General features: G+C 44.9%; 1 protein-coding gene across 5 annotated transcripts in view; it reads right to left on the bottom strand.

The window, feature by feature from the left end:
* Nucleotides 1–1,362: 1,362 nt before the first annotated feature.
* LOC130534036 (cilia- and flagella-associated protein 46) overlaps nucleotides 1,363–18,782 on the bottom strand; it is a 36,819-nt gene continuing 19,399 nt past the window's right edge. For 3 of the 5 annotated variants that reach the window (XM_057047898.1, XM_057047896.1, XM_057047900.1), the window contains 35 exons: nucleotides 18,399–18,471; nucleotides 17,768–17,903; nucleotides 17,495–17,678; nucleotides 17,068–17,221; nucleotides 16,603–16,826; nucleotides 16,419–16,502; nucleotides 15,722–15,883; nucleotides 15,311–15,459; nucleotides 15,047–15,145; nucleotides 14,918–14,969; nucleotides 14,432–14,584; nucleotides 14,147–14,347; nucleotides 13,974–14,080; nucleotides 13,637–13,819; nucleotides 13,264–13,402; nucleotides 12,596–12,787; nucleotides 11,672–11,851; nucleotides 10,905–11,021; nucleotides 10,465–10,641; nucleotides 9,819–9,992; nucleotides 8,983–9,080; nucleotides 8,757–8,830; nucleotides 8,055–8,200; nucleotides 7,784–7,890; nucleotides 7,302–7,375; nucleotides 6,778–6,939; nucleotides 5,226–5,314; nucleotides 4,840–4,897; nucleotides 4,719–4,751; nucleotides 4,517–4,616; nucleotides 4,312–4,424; nucleotides 2,599–2,680; nucleotides 2,342–2,478; nucleotides 2,044–2,136; nucleotides 1,363–1,885 (listed from right to left, as the gene is read on the bottom strand). In XM_057047898.1, coding sequence (XP_056903878.1) covers nucleotides 1,776–1,885; nucleotides 2,044–2,136; nucleotides 2,342–2,478; nucleotides 2,599–2,680; nucleotides 4,312–4,424; nucleotides 4,517–4,616; nucleotides 4,719–4,751; nucleotides 4,840–4,897; nucleotides 5,226–5,314; nucleotides 6,778–6,939; nucleotides 7,302–7,375; nucleotides 7,784–7,890; nucleotides 8,055–8,200; nucleotides 8,757–8,830; nucleotides 8,983–9,080; nucleotides 9,819–9,992; nucleotides 10,465–10,641; nucleotides 10,905–11,021; nucleotides 11,672–11,851; nucleotides 12,596–12,787; nucleotides 13,264–13,402; nucleotides 13,637–13,819; nucleotides 13,974–14,080; nucleotides 14,147–14,347; nucleotides 14,432–14,584; nucleotides 14,918–14,969; nucleotides 15,047–15,145; nucleotides 15,311–15,459; nucleotides 15,722–15,883; nucleotides 16,419–16,502; nucleotides 16,603–16,826; nucleotides 17,068–17,221; nucleotides 17,495–17,678; nucleotides 17,768–17,903; nucleotides 18,399–18,471 — 4,416 coding nt within the window. In that variant the 3' untranslated portion in view covers nucleotides 1,363–1,775. The remainder of the gene's footprint in view (nucleotides 1,886–2,043; nucleotides 2,137–2,341; nucleotides 2,479–2,598; nucleotides 2,681–4,311; nucleotides 4,425–4,516; nucleotides 4,617–4,718; nucleotides 4,752–4,839; nucleotides 4,898–5,225; nucleotides 5,315–6,777; nucleotides 6,940–7,301; nucleotides 7,376–7,783; nucleotides 7,891–8,054; nucleotides 8,201–8,756; nucleotides 8,831–8,982; nucleotides 9,081–9,818; nucleotides 9,993–10,464; nucleotides 10,642–10,904; nucleotides 11,022–11,671; nucleotides 11,852–12,595; nucleotides 12,788–13,263; nucleotides 13,403–13,636; nucleotides 13,820–13,973; nucleotides 14,081–14,146; nucleotides 14,348–14,431; nucleotides 14,585–14,917; nucleotides 14,970–15,046; nucleotides 15,146–15,310; nucleotides 15,460–15,721; nucleotides 15,884–16,418; nucleotides 16,503–16,602; nucleotides 16,827–17,067; nucleotides 17,222–17,494; nucleotides 17,679–17,767; nucleotides 17,904–18,398; nucleotides 18,472–18,782) is intronic. The other 2 variants (XM_057047897.1, XM_057047899.1) reach the window with 2 other exon arrangements.

The raw sequence follows: 18,782 nt of genomic DNA, 5'->3' as shown, positions 1-18,782 counted from the left end.
TCTGACACCTATTTGCTTCTGTTTATGACCTGGCACCGCGCACATCGACGTGCACGTCGATACTCATCTTCTTCCCCTGCAGCAGCCGTGACATGAAGGATCACTCACGCTGTACACAAACACTAACCATGAGAAGGAACTAGGGGAAAAGAGTTTTCAGCATTGTGCGTTTGCACAGCTGCACGGTGCTGAAGGGAGATAATATGGGTGCACTCTGTACGTGCACGTGAGACGTCTGCGGTTGGTTCACAGGGAATTTGCTGACAACAGCAAAGGCAGCGTGATTTCCAGGGTTAATGTGGGAATGCAGCCATGACACGTGCAGGGTTCCTCAGCAGGTAGCGGCCCAGCACAGAGCTCCAAAGGCAAACACAGCCCGATGGGCTTCTGATGAAAAATGCAATTTAGATGCAGAACAGATTCGGTTTGAGAGAGAGAGCCGTGGAAATGTCAGACCTTCTCCAGGCCGTATTGTTTCAGACAGCCGGAGAAATGGGAAGAGGGGAGAGAAACAAGAGCAAAAATGGCAGCTAGGTGAGAGGGAACGTACCAAGGAGACACAGTCCCAGTCAGCGGGAGGAAGCGTTACACCTGCGCTCTTCACCATTTGACCTTTCCTGGCGGTCCTCCTCCTGAGAGAGCGCACATCTGCAGACAAAAAGAAAAGGTGATGGAAATAATTCCCACACAAATGCTCGTTACCCAGCAGGAAATATTGATGGTAAGATCCACATGTGTGGACACGCTGATTTTCTACTGGATCAACTGAAGACCATCCCTCTCTGGCGTGCTGCTGGACTGCTGATGAGACCCTGGGCTGGTTCTTGTGCTGCCTAGATGATTTTTCCAGTTACGTCTCACTGGTCGGGGGGCAACCGCAGCTACCTGGGATATTTCACTCTTTATAAGGAATTCATTTTTAGAAACAAAATGATGAGAAACAGAAGTCACCTGGGCCTCAAAATCTACAAATATTGAGAATAAATGTGAGCCTCTGCGCCCTCTGGTGGTGGGTTCTGTTAACTAAAACCTTTTTATTTCCTGGACCGTAATTAGCGAAGTTTTCTTTGATTTGGTTGTGCGATTCCGTGGACGGTGGTGAAATGAGGCGCATCTCTGATTCAGGTTACCCACAAGCGCTGCTGCTGCAGCTCTAATCTCATGATCGGTGTCTGATGAGGAACCTGGAACAACATTTCAACTGTGGCAGCAGAAAGCCTGAACCCAAAAGAACACGTAGCAGACATAATCTTCCTCCCAGCTCCCCAAAAAACAACTCAAACATAATATCCTGTGAAAGCTAAATGTGCCAGACGGCTTTCACACAGAACATCAGCACAAATCCTCTCTTGAGCCGTGAGCTTCATTTTCTCTGCTAATTTTAGAATTTATTTAATTACAACATGAGGGGGGGTTTAAAACCTCTCCCCCACCAGACTACAGGGAAGGGTTTCTGGAGCTTCCAGTGAAAAAAGACAATTAAAGCAGACAATTTTGCTCATTTAAAAACAGCAAAACACTGAAAGAATAACAAGTCCAAATTTATTTAGAATATCTGTACTTTCAGCTGTACAGACTTGCCAGATTAAAACTACCAACACAACAGGTGGCCATTTTTAAGCCAGTTTATATTTTAAGTGTTACAAATTCTAATTTAGTTCCTGTGTTTTGCTGATGAAATTCCCACTCGCATATAATATTACAGAAAAGAAAGACAGTCCGAAGCCCGATTTTACAGAAAAGCTGGAGAAATATGGAAAATATAGGGTGTTCTATCAAACGGATAGATTAGGGAGTCCGTAAAGAACGCAGTTGAAGGCTGATGACTTGAAAGCTGTTTCAGGGAGGCCGTCATCTTCCTTTGAATCAGTGATTGGCACTTCATCTGTGGAAGAGAGAAATTACAGTAAACATGAGGACAGCTGACAGTTACGCACTCACACAGAGAAGGAGTGAGTGTGTGTGTGTGTGTGTGTGGACGAGTCCTGCATCCAAACGTGGAGCATTCCAGGTAAATGAGACAGTAAAGGGGATTTACGGTACCAAATGTAGGCTTGTGATGTGGAGCGTCAGAGGCGGTTCCTCTCCTCAGCGTGTGGACACTCTGGCCACAGGTGTGTCTGGCCCTCAGCAGATCTGCAGCACATGAGGACATGTCCTCATAAGTGCATGTAAAGACAACACCGCAGTTTTGGTCAGTAAAGGTTACAAATGCTCCCAAAAGGTATGAAAATCTGAGGCACAGTCGAGGCGCTTCAGCCTCCAGAATCATCGTTCTGCTGTATTGACTTTATTAAACACACATCCAGCGTTGTGGAACTCCTGTGTGGGGGGCACCTACAGTCTAAGACACTGTCCACACACTGGGTCCTCTCTGGAAGACTGCTGGGCCACTGGTGAAGGACAACACAACCAACACCGCACAGACTCAGCAGCAGAGCTGTTTCTGAGGGTCTCTTCAGGACTGCAGGTGTATCACTGACAAAGAAAACAAGGAAAACATCTTTTGTGTCACCAATCAAGGAGCAAGAGGAAGCAGAAATCAGCAAAGGTTAAGGAAATTCCCTCAGCAGAAACAAGAAGGCGTTTATTTCTCACCTGGCGCCCTCGGTGAAGGCTGACGGGCAGCGGATCCTGCTGGGGTTGGCCATTAAATCAAAGAGCAGAGCCACACGACACTCTGGGGGACAAAGAACGAAACAAACCTGGTCAATAGCAAAACAGACAAGATGCAACTATTTATAACAAGAATAACGAGATAAAAGTTCCCAACCACAAATAATAATACACAATACCCCACTACTAGGACTAAGTTCAACTCTTTAGTTCATGGTTTGGTTGATTAAAGGTATAAAGGCTTAATAATAAAACCTTTCTCTCAGCATTGTGATCAGCTTTATTTGTGTTACTCTTCTACGAGCAGACCTGTCCTAGCAGTGGACACCCAGACATCCAGCTCTCTGCTGTCCCCCTTAATCATCACTAGCAACAAACTGATGCTTTCCTTGGTACCAGATCCTCCTGGGTGGCTCCGTTCCCAGTCAGCTCTTCACTTTCTGCCTACTCTCAATATCATTTCAATTCCCTCAATCAATAATCGGACATTATTGCACCTACACGACATTGGCGTCCAACCCAAGAGTGCTGCGTCTCACACGACCCCCTCTCAGACTGATTACTGTCACTCCCGCTGACGTGCCGAGGTGTCTTCAAACGCGGCTCAAAATAAGATGTTAGCTACCGAGCTCCCTCCCACAGCTGAGGAGACCCGATCTCTACTGTCTCGGCACCCTGCTGTGTGTGGCTGACATCAGGTGTGTGTCACCAAGGTCAGCTACCATTTAGTCTAAAGGAACTTGATGCCTCGCAGCTACACAGACACACACACACACACACACACACACACACACACACACACACACACACACAGACACAGACACAGCAGCTGCCTGGGGCTGACACAACAGTCTCCTCTGATCTGAGTCTCAATGTGATGGAAGCGTTCACTCATCGAGGTTTGTCCACCTGCACCGTTACAACACAAACAGTAAGAGAGGGCAGCCGTGCGCAGAGTGGAGCGCACGCCACCGTCTGCAGCAACATACAGCTGCTCTATTCTAATATAGGCAGCTAATATAGAGTCAGCCAGTGTTTTGCCAAGTAACGGCTACAATTGAGTCGATCTATAGTTAGTTAGTGGGTGGCACATATGTCTGGCCTGGGGCGACGCACGAGGCAAACCTGACACTCTGTCAGTCACCCTCGACAAGGCCAAACACATCATATTCCCTCACCAAAGCCCAGGAAGGGAACAATGTTGATGAAGTTAGAGTGTGGTGAGATTTATTGATTCATTGATCTGTCTCAAAAAGTGCAGATGGGGGAGAAAAACCTCATTTTTGGGAGGAGCTAGCCAATTATTCTGAGTAAAAACAAAGAAATCATTAGAGAATTATCATTTTTCTAATCCTCACTTCCTGTTTACAGGGCTTTTCCCGGACTAGGAGACACGACTGGATGGTGTTTTTGTAGTTTTCAGTACGGAGCGGCGTTGTTTCTTCTATATTTCCAAAATGGGAAATTGATGTGCTTGAACAGATTGCTCCATTTACTGGCTTACATAATGTGCATAATAGGTTTGTTCTAGATTCTAATTATCAATTCATTGCAATACGTTCCACACTTTTTTCTACAGAATTGAATTAAAATGTTCCAGTTTGCGTCACATCACATGTAGGACAACACATGCAGCTAACGTTTAGAATCAGACAGAACGTCCGGATGATAAAACCAGACACCGCTTTACAGTACCAGACATGTTGAGTGCTGCCAGTGTGGCCGGTGGGATGTTTGCTACCATGGACTCCATCCCCACGTAAAGGAACCCACTGCATGTGCACAGGAGCTGCTCCATCTCAGACAGGCTGGAACCACGGTTGAGAAGACAAGAACAGGTGCCTGAGTGAGCCGGCCAGCCAAAACACATGCTCTCCAGCTCGTTTTTAAAGGTCCTCACCTGGGTTTTTGCTGGCTGCCCAGGAAGCCTTTCCACGGATTTGTTAGCTGGTTGTGCTTTTCCAAAATCTGCTGCATCCACATGCTTAGACTGGTGTCCTCTGTGGACAAGTGACACGAGAAACTGGTTTAAAAACTACCAGGAGGTAACCAGATCATTCATTTGGGAAGTGTGAAGCACACAGCTATAAACTCCAACCCACCAAAAGCGCCTTCATTGTTGGGGTCAACAATATCTGTAGCAAGACTTTGTAAAAGAATCCACACAATAAACTGAGCAAATGCACAGAAATATTTCACTTTGAACACCAAAGAAAAAGATACATTTGAAGTTCCGCGTGTCCACTGGGAAGGCGTGAGACGGCGGCACCTGTTGAGGCGTCTGGGTGAACATTAAACACAAGTTATTACAAGTTAACCAATGAACTTACAAAGTTAAGATGGCAAATCCTTCAGCTGGATGAACAAAGGAGTCAGTGGATTTTAGTGAGGAGTAAATGAGATAGAAGCAGAAAGAGAAAGGATGGTGGGAAAAAAGAAGTGTTATGACTGAAGTTAAAGGTTAAGACATTAGAAAAAGGAAGTTAACAAACTCATATTCCCAAACTGCTGATCCAGACGGCAGATCCAGACGGCAGATCCAGACGGCAGGTCCCATGTCAGACCTGCCGTCTGGATCTGACAGGCCCAGATTAATTTACTGAACTCACCTCTTTGATGACTTGACTTTGATTTCCCTTCTTCTTGGAGGCCGTAGTTTTTTTCTCACGCTTGGTCTCTTTTTTGTTGTCACTTGCAACTGCCACAAACATGAAGCAGATTTAATAGCTGCACTTGTCTGTGGGCTAAATTACTCAGCAAAAACAACAAACCTCAGGAAAGCTACAAATGAAAAGGCGTTTATTAATGACCGCAGAAGGGTTGGTTTCCTCATGGCGACCACATCTGTCATCCCCAGCAAACGACAGCACTGACTATTCATTAGATCAGACACACGCAGGAACCTCGGTGAAACTCTAACAAGGTTAGGCCTTGTCTGTAACACGGACGGGATCTGAGCGTGTGTCTGTGGTGAGAAGAGCGTCCTTGGAGGGGAGCGCTGACTTAATTTGTCTGCTTTTTTATTAGCTGTCTGAAACTGCGGTTATCTGCTGAAACCACTGGATTGTTCCCTGTGTGCGTTTAACAAGGTCAAACTGAGGTCAAACCACGTACATGCCAACATCCAGCAGTGGTAAATGAAAGGGAGGCTCAAACAGGGCAGGAAGTTAGCGTGAGAGGTGTTGCAGAGGAGCTGAACGCTGGTGTGTTTAACCAGGACTCCATCAAAGATTCAGAGACCTTTAACGGTTAAAGTTTAACCATTGGTGTCACGATCCTCATCACCGCTAGATGTGAGCGCTTGTGGCGCTAAACCAAAGCGCCTTCGGAAACGCACGGCGGCCCGAAGATGAATGATGTAAGACCCGTTTCTGTGACATTAAACATCTACAACTGCGCATCTCAATCTGTGTCCCATCAGCAACTGCGTTTGACCCAGGCACTGAAACAAGTAATGGGAGCATGTTCTCTCTCACACACACACACACACACACACACACACACACACACACACACACACACACACACACACAGTATAATGGTAACCTTTTGAACACTCTTTCAAGGCATGCAAATGATTCAACCTTTAAAGAGGTAAAGTATATTCAGTTTTGGGGTCCTTTTCTACCCCCCTTTCATTTCTTTACATGCATTAATTTGCTGCAGTATTATTGGTGTAACATGCAACTATCTCTACATCAGATACATCAGATGGAGGTCCTGTTCTCTGGGATGCAGAGACAGAAAGTGGTTTTGATGTGACTGATGTCTGCAATCAAAAGGAAATGAAAGGCAAAATACCACGACTTTTATCTTTTTAAATGAAGACTCCTTCGAAACAAATCATTTCGCGGACACCGGATCAATGTATTTCATTTGCTCGGAGCAAAATAAAACAGTGAGATAAATAACCAGAGAGCAGGTGCCCATTTTACTGAACATCCTCCTCAGTGAGGGCAGCCGTGGTGCTGAAGGATGTCTGCATGAACCTGAGCATGCCAGCAGGATGTAGGTTGACCTTTCTGTCCTGAACAGATCATATGGATGACTAGCTGACGTCAGCCACTGCTTATTAACCCCACTGATATTCACTCACGCTAGCACCTCACAGATCTGAAAATACATACTGCATGATTGTTTTTCCACCAGTTGTGCGTGTACCTGTGACCTTTCCTGGGTGGGCAGGCAGGCGGCTGTGGAGAAGTTGCAGGGAAAAGTCTCGGGACACAGAACAAAGGCGGTCGTCCTGCAGAATGGACAAAGCTTCCAGCGGCAGGTCCAGCAGCTGCGTGTCTGCCAGCACAACCACGTACTGCTCCGCTTCTGTGCAGCGATACACACAAAAGGCTCACATCAGTGTTGTCGTCGTTCACTCTTTATAGCCAACAATTTTTACGCCGTTTCTGAATTTTACTGCAGAATGTTCCAAGAACTCGGGCTGGTAAATTCTCTGTACAGCCCATCTCAGCACTCCTGACACTTTTATCTGTGTGGTGTCTGTTACTCAATCTGTATCATATTGAATTAATAGCTGGCGACGGCTCTGCCCTGGGGGTGAGCTGCAGACACCCTAACAACAAACATGATTCCGGTGGGACAGATGAGAATCACAGCACATGTGTGCTTAATATGATCTATAACACAGATTAGTACAGTGGCCCTGAGGGTGTCACAGACGAGCACACCTTTCACTGGGCTCTTTCTCTCCTTTTCTCCGGTTTTGGTCAACTCGGGAGATGCTGATGAGCCATCCTGGGGCCTAAAACATAAACTAAAATCAAACAGTGATATTACATGAAGCAACAGAGAGGAGAAATAGGACAATTCCACACTGTCGTTTTACAATTTGACTGACAAAAATCTGTGTGGACAAGAGACATCTGTGTCAATGACGCTTCACCAATGAGGAATTCAACTGTAGAAAAACGCCAAGAATTCTTCACTAATCCAGATGTTAACGCCTGTTTCTGGTCTGATGTGATTGGTGTAAGAGCGACAGGTTCTTCTGCTCATCTACAACTGCAGGATGGAAGACTATATGGTGCATGCTGCTATAGGTTTTATGTGAAAACAAATTATGAATAGCAAGGATTGAAATATTTCTGTAACAGTATTCCTATAAGGGAGGTATCGGTCCTAATGTGGAAGGGTATCTGTGCTACTACACCTTGAGAAAGAGAAGTTCAACTGGGATAGAAGTGGACTCAAATATTCCTCCATGTGTTGTACAACAAGTCTGAAGCTGGTTTCTATCGTGTCTTCAATGGCACGGCTCTGCAGAAGGGGAAGAATGTATGTGTCACGATGCAATATCCTCTGACCAAGAGTGCAGCATGTTCTTGTGAGTAAGGGAGCAGACAGGAGATGGAAACCTGGATTACATCTACTGTTGAGGCAGAAAGCAGAGCAAAAATGTGAAAGACGACAAAAGGAAAAACCTGGTCTTGGTCATCTGTGAGCCAGGCAGCTTTCTGGTGGAGCGCCTGCCTCTTCTCATGGCTGAAGGCCAGACTTTGCTCTCTGAGAGCCCGCAGAGCCTGGGGGCAGACTGAAACCTTGGCAACCCTAGAGCATGCTAGGGTACCTGAGAACAATATAATGGACACAGAATCAGACATGCATGCACACAGAGACACGCAGGCCTTGTAATTGGTCCCTATGAGCACCTCCACTCTTATGCTTTCTAAAGATCTCTAGTCTTCCATGCCATCTCTTATCAACATATTCCACTCAGTTCCATCATTCTTAGGCAGATTCCAGAGTAGCTTTTTCTTTATTATTGCCCAGCATTTATATTGGACGTCCCCTCGTAAAGATTGGCAGTTGTGGGATGGAGTAAATCAACATCCTCTGATGAGTTATAAGGGCTGGTCTTCCACGCCGGCCTAATTAGAGGGAGGTCAAAGCGAAATACGGCCGTTCAACATGCTCACATCGTTCTCTCTCCCCTCAGCTTCATTAAAATTGAACTTTACATCAAGGTATTGGTCATATAGGAATACTACGCATTTCACTTGGCTCCATTTAAATGCTGAAAACAATGTTACAATTCATCACTGCATGTGGCACAAAGGCCAAAATCCAGGGGTATTGGAGTTCCTACAGAGTAAACAATGAACAATAAATGATCAATAGTTCACCTGTATCTTTGAGCTTCTTTCCGATTTGATCTGGATCTGCGTCCGCTTCATAGAAAGCTCCATATATCTCTGACCTGGGGTAAAAAGGCATCATCATCATCTGTTATCAGTTTACTGTGTGGACACATTAATCACCCAAACATCAGCTTCTCCACAGACTGATGGGATGTAATCATGAGCTTACAGGACAGTAAAGAAAAAAAACAAACCAGAAAATAGGAATTACCCATCTTGAGAGTGTTGAAGCAGCAGGAGCTTCAGGTTGGGGGGGAGATTTGCGAGGATGTCTAGGTGGTTGGGACTGATGGTCAAGAGGGCGGAAGACTGCAACCAATGCATCGATAGCTCACAGTGAATTGGAATTTATAGAAAATGAGTCCACAACGCACACATCAGTCAACATGTATGGACCGTCTCATCCAGTTTCAGCATCTCAAGGGATTTTGTTGAGAATTATATCACATAGAGAAATGTTCTTAAATGAAAACAACTGAGAAGAAGTACAATGAACCTGAAAGGATGTCATTTTTAAAAGATTCCTTTGGTCTGTCATCCTTGGAGCTGTGGACTGAACTGCTTGTTACAGAGTTATTCAGTATCGGTACTGTGATTACAAGTAAATAATACAAAAATGCAAACATGCGCCATTCCATGACGACAACTTTGAGACTCGAACAGAGTAAATATGTGTGTAAGAACATTCTTATCAATCACAGTCACACCCTAATCAACCTAATTTGCTTTATACTGGAATACCTGGGGGAAACTAACCAACTCAGGCATGGGAGGGGATGCATAACGACGCAGGAAGGTCACTTTCAATAGCCACTAAGATAATGAATAGATACACTCCTGTTTAATCTAAAATTTGTGGGCAAAAACCCGGTATTCTACTGGTACTGCAGTGTCTGTGCAACCCCACTGCTCTGTGTGACTGGAATCGCACTGTACATTCATTCCACAGGCTATTACAGTACCGCCAGATCCCACGGGAATAGTCTGAGCTGCATATGGCAGCATCCATTAATCATGAGAGTATGGGGAGGGCTTGTGACCTGCTACCTTGGAAAGTTTATTGAGGGAGTCTTCCACTTCCTTTAGCATTCTGCTGGCCCTCTCTTTCTGCGAGACCAACACATTGCTGTGTAGGTTGAGCAGCGCAGAAAGCTGAGACGTGCTGGAATCTGCACAGGCACGACATAGCACATCGGCCACGGTGGCAGCAGCGCAACAGCTCTGGGTAGACAAAGACAGAAAAGATTTCACATCCATCAGGTAGACAGGAAGTGGACTGGGTTGTGCAGCTGGTGAGATTTTAGATCATTTCACCTGTTTATGTTGCACCTTGTGCTGAAATAAAAACCAGTACAGCAAAAGCCCGTGTATGTCAGAATATATCCCTTTCACGGCCACATATGGAGCTCTGCTTGATACGATATTAAATATGTAGAAGCTTTTACATGAGAATGAAAGTCAAACCCCACGGTCAACATTATACGGTGGATTTAACCAAGGTTGTATAAGATTGTCGCGCACACTGCAGAAGTATTCTCTTCACTGGAATATTCAATTTTGATATGTGCCTCAAAAGAATGATTAATAGCTGATATTACTTCCACTGCAACTGTAACTCTGCTCTTAGCAGAAAAATGGGAAAACATCTTGACCACAGAAAACTAGCAAAATACAGCCGGTTTTATCATTGTACCTGGAACAGGGCAAGATGCTGCCCAGCCAGCACAGGGTCCCCCTGGCCATGACAGCCCGCCATGGTGAGAGCGGCATCTGCCAGGATGGCGGTCGGCAGCTTGTGTTGGAGACACAGTGTGATGGCCTCAGCCAGAGCCTGATGGGCACTTGACAGCAGGGCTGTACTCGTCTGCTGCTAAAAAGACAGTAAGGTCAAAACACAGAACCAAATATTGGCAGATGAAAACACCGATGCAGCTTTAAAATCGGTGCCACTCCCTAGAAGGAGCCCGTAAATTCATAGAGCAAAGGCTTCTCCTAATTAGGAGGCCTAAGCAGAGTGAAATGTAAGACACAGAAGAAGCTCTTGAGGGATGAGTTTTGATGGGAATCTCAGTAAAAAGAGCTGAGATTAAAAACACGTCAGATTCAATGTGGCTACTGTCAGGAGATGTGTACCTGCAGCTCTACGTGTTTGCCAGAGGTCACGCTCGGCTCCCCTCTGGCTGAGACTTTAGCCGTATCCTCTTTTGAGTGCCTCCTCTCCATGGAAGAAACTTCAGGGTCAGAGCAGGGCTGTGGAAGATCATAGAATAATGATGCCGTGAACCATGAAAGGATGAGCTTTTCTCTCTTTAATGATGTGAGAAGACATCTGTCCCTCTAATCCTTGTAAGCTTTCCCCGTGCATACACTTTTTCCTGGTATTTGTCCATTCGAGTGTTTTCACCTCAGCATGAGGACCCACCAAAGGTCCAAGGATAAAATCCCAAAGATTAACACATACTTGCATTAAACCATGTTCATTCATTATTTTTGTGGTGAGGGGAAGCTTAGCTGGATGTAATGCACCCACACACATCCTTGTATTTCCATCTCTGTGAGGACTCTCACAGACATAATGCATTCCCCAGCGTCTCACTCCAACCAGAACCCTCCCAAACTAACCCCTTGAACCTGAGCACTGACCTAAACCCTCAAACAGTCCTTTGAAATTGTGAGGACGAGCCAAAATGTCCTCGCTTTGGTAGAAGAATCCGTATTTTTGTAGTCAGTATGTAGCAAGTACAAGAACACACACAGTTTATTCATCTGGTTTAGTCTGAATGTTGTAGACGGAATGTATTTTCACACAGTTTCAGACACTGACCCTATCACAGTGTAGGAAATATTATGTTAAGTAAGCACTTAGTTTGATACGTGGAGGAAATACTTCCATTGTCTACCTGTTTGTCCCAGAGAGCATAAAGACAAAGGGGATCCTCCTGCACGGCCAGCATTCTGAAGTATTTTCCCCTGAGGAGAAGGCGGTGAGCGTTGGTTTCATTGTCCTGGGATTGTGAATAGATGGCGGTCAGCTGGCCCAGCGCCACCTGCTCCAAGGTCATGCCCACATTAATCCACTTCTGGACAACACACAAGGGAAAAAGGGCACAAGGTCAAAAAAGCGTGTTCAGCAGTGTATCATTCATTTAAAAATGTGTCTGCAATGATAAATATTCCACATTGGTTTCCTCATTTTAGGCAATAAAAGTTCAAATATGGAGCATTCACTTAGCAGAAAACTGATACAAATGGGTAATTTTAGTTGAAAGACTGTAAAACTCCGTTCCTTTGCTGTTCAAACAGAGTGAGGTAAAGAGAAAGAGATGAAACAGATATGCAGCTACTGTCCTGACCCTTACATGGCTGCGCTTCACTGGTCCTCAGAACCATGTAAATGTACATGGAGGACACCCTAACATGAGCACACCATCAATATTTAACAGCGTAACTTAGAGTTGAGCAACACAGCCTGCAGCATGTTCTCAGGACCTGAAACCAAAAGCTTCTGTGGGATGGAAACTGCATTTGTTGTTCAAAAATAAGGAGCATATAACCAACATTCCTGCTGATCAACGCAAATTGAAACATACTGTACATTCGGCCTTCTTGTTGGAAATTTAGAGTGTTTTCAAGACCTAAAAATGTTGGTGTTTACCTCACGCTCAAGCACAGAACTTTATGACCACCACTCTGTACAATATGACCTGAAAAACCTCCTAAACGTCACCCGTCTGCCAGTGAAAAGTGCTGGAATGACCGCCTCGAGTGTCCACAGAGCCGTGATTCTGTGCGACTGATAGTGACCCGGGTGTGCTCGGTCTAACCTCTTTGGTAGAGTCGGGCTCAGGTGTGGAGCGCAGAAACTCCTCCAGGGCGATTTCAGCGGCAGACATCCTCTCCCGGGCTACAGCCTGACGGGTTTTCTCAGCGCAGTGCTCCCCCAACATGGCCAGACTAAAGTCAGCCAGCGCCAGACGCAGATGCTGCAGCTGCTTCACGGATTCCAGCGACAGGCCCTGACGTTGACGAGGACCAAAAACACCGGCACAAATGTTGAGATGGGCAACACGCACACAAACTGGAATACACGGCATTTCTGGAACACTGAGCAGAGATCAAACAAAAGGGGCGGGACTACAGATGGACAACGGAGCTGCACGTGGGTGCAGTCGTTAGATGTCACCGTCCGCCGGCAAAACTCTGCCTGTGCTGTGACAACCGCCACACAAGATCCAATCAAAAACTCAAGCCCAAGAATTCGAGTGTTGTTTCATCGAGGCCTTTTGTGATTCCATCACCGTGGAAACCAAAGCTTCGGCCGGGGATACACCTCTGAAATCCCTCAGATCACGTCGTCTGTGGCCGAAGCTTTAGAGTCGAAGGACACACGACTGCAGCACCCGTCTGATGGCGACTAACAAAACCTAAAAAAGGCTTTATTTCATCCATCCATCCATCCATCCCTCCATCCATCTTTATTTAGTGTACCCACAGCAGACTCCGAGGGCAGCAGTGCCTGGGCGTTCAGCACCACGTGTTCCTGCTGGGAAACAGCCAGCTGGAGTTGGGAGAGACCCTCAAGCAGGAAGTGTTGTTTGCCCTCCACATCAGTGGTGTTGTCAGCCAAACCTCTGTAGACCAACAGCAGTAGCATAAAATAAGTGTAATAAAAGAACACCAACCAACTGATCGTGTACCAAATATTTGGGATATTAAAAGTGACATTTAAAAGAATTAAATCGAGTCAACCCCTGACTTGGTCATTTGACCTCATGTGCATTTATTGATCATGTGTTTGTGGAAGATTATCTACATTTGTATGACTCATAAATGAGGAAATCATGAAAAAGTGCCGAGTGACTGACCTCAGAATATATGCGCATTCTTTGTGGGCCTCAGCTGCGTGTTCCCTATAGCTGAGCTGGGCGAAAACACCTGCACACTCTCTGAGCGTCTCATACGCAGCTGTTAGCCTCTGGACAACCTTTGTGCTGAGCGTCTCGCCGGGGTCATCAATACCAAGGACACGGACGCTTTCAACAGTTCCTCTGGAATGCAAAACGTGCAGTTTTATACAAATACACCACATTTGAACTGTAGTTGAATTCACAAATTCTAATGCATTTCACTTTATTTGTCGATTCCTCTGTTTCAGAGCTACACAGCAATAAAACAGGTCTGACCTCACAACTTTGGGATTACCTCATCTGTAATGAAGTGATCAAGAATCTGATTTCAGGGACTCTGTTGAGCTGCTGTTTCAGGACCAGCTCCAGAGCCTCACAGCCTTGATTTGTGATCTGATCAATCTGTGTGAGGGGGGGGGGACTTGTTAGAACATTATCATGATAAAGTAGTGATTTTTACCCAATTACCTGGATGTGGGCATCCATTTCTCTTTGTCCAGCTACAGCTCTGATGAGAGTGAGGGTGAGCTGGTACCAGAAGTTTTCATCCCCTCCCAGTTCCTGGGCTTTGGCCAGTAGGTTTAGAGCCTGGTCAAAATTGTGCTCTGCACAAGCCAGTCTGGCTTGACTTAGCAAAGTTTTTGCTAGTGTTTTGTCTTCTCTGAGTTCCTGATTGTACACAGCACATATATTAAAGGGGGTATTAATACATGGGCTACCGATACATTTATACTTACTAAATATATAACTTACCACAGATGCCAGGTGAGCCTCTGAGAGAAGTTCCCGAGCTGCTTGATAAAGCCCCATGCTGACACAGACCACTGCTTTGTCCAGCCAAATATCCTTAATATTCACATTCTTCTTCTGTAGCCCAGAATTATTCATTGAGTCTTCACTGAGATCCTAAAAAGGATTATTTTTTTAACTAACGTGTATTAACAAACTTGTCCAGTAGATGTCACCGTTGTATCTTTTATCAGCTTCATTTCCTCCTAAATCAATTTTTGACCTAATTATAGTCCTGCTGTTTCTTATGAATGTATTTTAATTCACTTTTTAACAATGTCAGTGCAAAAAGAAAACTTTAAAATACCTCTGACACGTCAACTTAGATTTGGAGAACAAATTTCATTAAACAACAGAAAATCCTGATTGAATTGTACAGCCAGATGAATGTGTAGCACCTCGTGCAAACTGACATTTACTGATTTTTTTTGTTTTTTAGTGCAGACTGACCTTATCATAAAAGCCCCTCCTCTGCTGTTCAAGAACCACAGCTTTACGGCACCTGCGATCATCAATACATCAGCACCGTCTTTTATGAAATAGAAACTCTGCATGTGTTATTTTTCACGGCTCGCTCACGCCATCAGTTCTTGTTCACAGATTCCAGCCATATTTATGACCTTATCCTGATATGGGCAACTCTTCTCCAAACCCATCTGACAGCAGGTCTGCACAATTCTGAAAGAGCAGCAAACAACATGAAGATAATAAATGGTTTGATGCAATATGACGCAAAGATGAGAAGTGAGTTTCTGTAGCACGACATCATATAGTCGAATGGTCCCACGGGAGCCTCAAAAGGCCTTCAATATTTTCCTTTCTTTTATAAATCTGTGAGATTACCGAAGTCCGTAGAGGTCAGAGAGGCTCCGACAGTCCAGGAGGTCACTGGCAATGGCCTCTGCCAGGTGTAGGATGGGAAGCGTCAGGTGTCCAAGCGAGAGGGATTGCAGCTCTTCCTGAAGCAGGCTGAGGAAGAACAGGCTCCGAGTCTGCAGCCAAGCAAGCGCATAAACAGAACAGGGAGACCCACACACCTTCTGAATTATTACAATAGATTTGATCTACCTATCACGCCAGAGATCAATTCTAATGCATTTAAATCAGAAAGCTGTTCCAATAATGTGCGTTGACCCCCGGTGATCAATAACTGCACTCCCACTTTATCAACAACGGACTTCCTTTCAGCCCAACTGGATGGACGTGTTGGTCATCTCATTTTTATCAGCTGTGATGACCAACACATCTTCTTGCCTGGTTTGTGATGCTGTGTGTATTGATGCAGCAGGGGTCAGTGCTGGTTCTGAAGATCTGCCTGGCCTGATCGGGACAGACGTACTGAGCCCAGTCCTCTGGGCTAGAGGGAAGTGGCTGAGCCCCTACGGCAGCATCGGATTTGTCTTTGGCAGAGGGGGGCTACAAAAAAGAGAGATTTACAGAAAACAGAAAATCCGTCTATCTTAGAATCCATTTAAAAATTATACTACCCGCCCTACCTCTCAGAGCTTGTATTCCCCCCCATTCAGCTCATCCCAAAGTTAAGCAGGAGAGCCCAACCTACTTTCACTGTTCAGGCCCTGAAATTATGGGATTTCCTGCCACAGCACATCAGAGGGCCTCCCCTCTATCTGGTCTTAAACCCCTTCTGAAAACCCATCGTCTCTTCTCCTTGACCTGACGCCTGACATTGATGTTTTAGACTTGAAAAGCTAATAATTCTGTTTTTTATTTTAAAATGGTTTTAAATTTTGTGTCTCTGACCCCTTTGTGTTTAATTTCTGTGCAGCACTTTGGTCAACTACAGTTGTTTTAAAAGTGCATTAACATTAACAACAAGAGCGCCCTTTTTAAAAGACTGTTGGGAGCCAACAGTAAATAAATGTTTTAGTTTTTCTTCCATCCAGATCACACAAGGTAACCAGGGCAGAATATTACCGGGATGAAGTCTTACATTGTTCGCTTTTTTGCCTCTGGGTTTCTGAGAGGAGTCCTGGCCTTTTTTAATCGCAGCGTGAGAATGCGTTGCCATGGAAACCTGGCGGGACAAACATTGAGGCAAGCCGTATTTCCCCACATTCAATCAAAGTAACGCTGGCATAAACAGCGCTGCTGCTCGTGATACAAGGTGGACGTGCCTGCCATATCTGAAGCACAAAGGTGGAAGCTCTGAGCAGGTTGAGCTGGTGCTCAGGCGACGTCCTCTTAGACATGACGGCGAGCAGCACATGCGCTCGCACCAGGCCGTCAAGGCAGCGAACATCCATGGGCTCGGCCAGACTTTGTGTGAATAACAAATCCTTGAATCCCTCCACGGAGTCACATTTCAATGAGACCAAATCCTTTGGTGGGGACTTGTCATCTAGAGTAGAAAGCAAAGAGCGTTTGATTGCAGCGATGGACAGTTTTGTTTGTGTAAATATGGGTACCATACGGTGGAATAAGTGAAACCACGTAGCATCGTTGCCAAAGATATCTGGATTTTATGCCAAATGTTCACTTAAAGGGTGACATCGACCCTGTTTGCATCTCCTCAATATATCATAAGATGTAATTATAAGGAATAATTAATCATAAGCACCATCTGAATAAGCAAGTGATACCTGCTTCAGCAGTCTGGTCACTTTCCTTTTGTAGTAGGATGTCTATGGCCTTGTGAACCTGCAGCTGACCATCATCTTCAGGAAAACTCTGCCGGTACAACCACTCTCCAAATTCTAACAGAATAATGACTTTCTGCCATCGGGTCTCTGCGCTCTGATTACAAAGACAGACATACAAGAGTAATAGTTCAGGAGGCTTATTTAAAGGTTATTTGTTAAGTGGCTGTAAACACGGTCAGAGAGCGTTTGTAAGAAATTATGTTGTAATGACAGCCAACGTCCACATGGTGGAGGTAGAGTGTCTGAAAAATGATTTCTGTGCGTGAGGCCATAAAAAGATGCCTCAGGAAAAGAGAGATTTTCCTGATACGGTGACTTGACATGGAGCAGATCATTTTTGGGTTGAATGTGAAAATAGAGACAATACCATGGGAGAGGTGATGGAGTGTTTGTAGTAGGCGAGTTGCTGGGTTACGTTCACAGCGCTAAGTGCTGCCTGATGCCATAATGATGTGCAGTTAGTTTCTCCTCCTTTCTGCAACTTTCGCACGTCGGTTATTATGCTTTCCCCCAGTCGTGCTTTCACCAAGACTCGGTGTCTTTGCAGCAGTCTAGAAAAAAAAAAAGAAAATACACAGATAATATAGTTTGTAAATCTCTGTTTATCACTAAAGATTTGCCGAGTGCTAAACGTGCTCACAGCTGTTGCCTGCTGCAGGGTGTGTCTCTAACAGCCGAGTCCAGCAGCTCAAGAGCACCTTTCCAGTCTGCTTTATCCATTTGGTGATGGAGAAGCACGTGGTAGATGGCTGCTCTGAGATTTAGGTTCTGTTGGTCTAATGACAGAGATGTACACACATAAATCTTTAGTTTTCTGTCTGAACTGTAATGTTATCTAACATAATTTATGCATAGTAGTCACAAAATAATGTCAAAGATGTTTCGGCAAATAAAGATGAAAGAATAGTGTTAGCAACGCGTCAGGATTCAACTGAAAACATCAGAAAATCTTCACGGTTTTTCATTAGCCAGTTTTTCTTTTAGCATCTCTCAACTGTTATTTTAATTTTGTGAGATTGTGCTTTGTATTCACAAATGTTGCTAGTAGCAAAACAGTTCTTGCTTTTATCTGTTTTGCAAATTACAATAATATATAGGATCGCGTTGTAAAATGAAGCATATTTGGTCTTAACGGGCCATTTATATGTATATATAACTGACTTTGAAATGCAAATGCTGTCCCAATAAGAAGTGAAATCCAAGAGGAGGCTGCTTCCGTCGCCACAAGAGAGAAAAACTGTACACATGACTGATTTCCATGAAGCACTCACCCATTGCATCATCCAAAGAATCCCCGTGTGCCACTGCTTTTAAGGACAATGAGGCTTCCCGTGTGCTCTGCTTCTGGTAGAGAGAGTACGAGAATGAACGCTCCATTCTTATATCAAGCTAGCATGTTTCTGATCGTGTCACTGATGCTGCATGTGGCTCACAGAGCAGCTCACGATGTACAGTGGGAGACTAAGTGCTCCTGACTTCACCCTGTATCTGACCTCAAGACCTTTTCGAGTTCAGTTATTAGCACAGTATATTTTCCAAATTCCATTTGGAATAGAGAAAAATGTGTTTATGTAAGTGTGTGTATGTATGCAGCTAAGTGGAACAGCCCTAATCGTATATTCAACAGTATTTCGGCCACTTAGGGCCGTGGGTTT

The sequence above is a fragment of the Takifugu flavidus genome, chromosome 11, assembly GCF_003711565.1.
Source record: "Takifugu flavidus isolate HTHZ2018 chromosome 11, ASM371156v2, whole genome shotgun sequence".
In the NCBI taxonomy this organism is placed as follows: Eukaryota; Metazoa; Chordata; class Actinopteri; order Tetraodontiformes; family Tetraodontidae; genus Takifugu; species Takifugu flavidus.
Note: the sequence above shows the minus strand (reverse complement) of the source record. Positions and strands in the feature narration are given on the sequence as shown.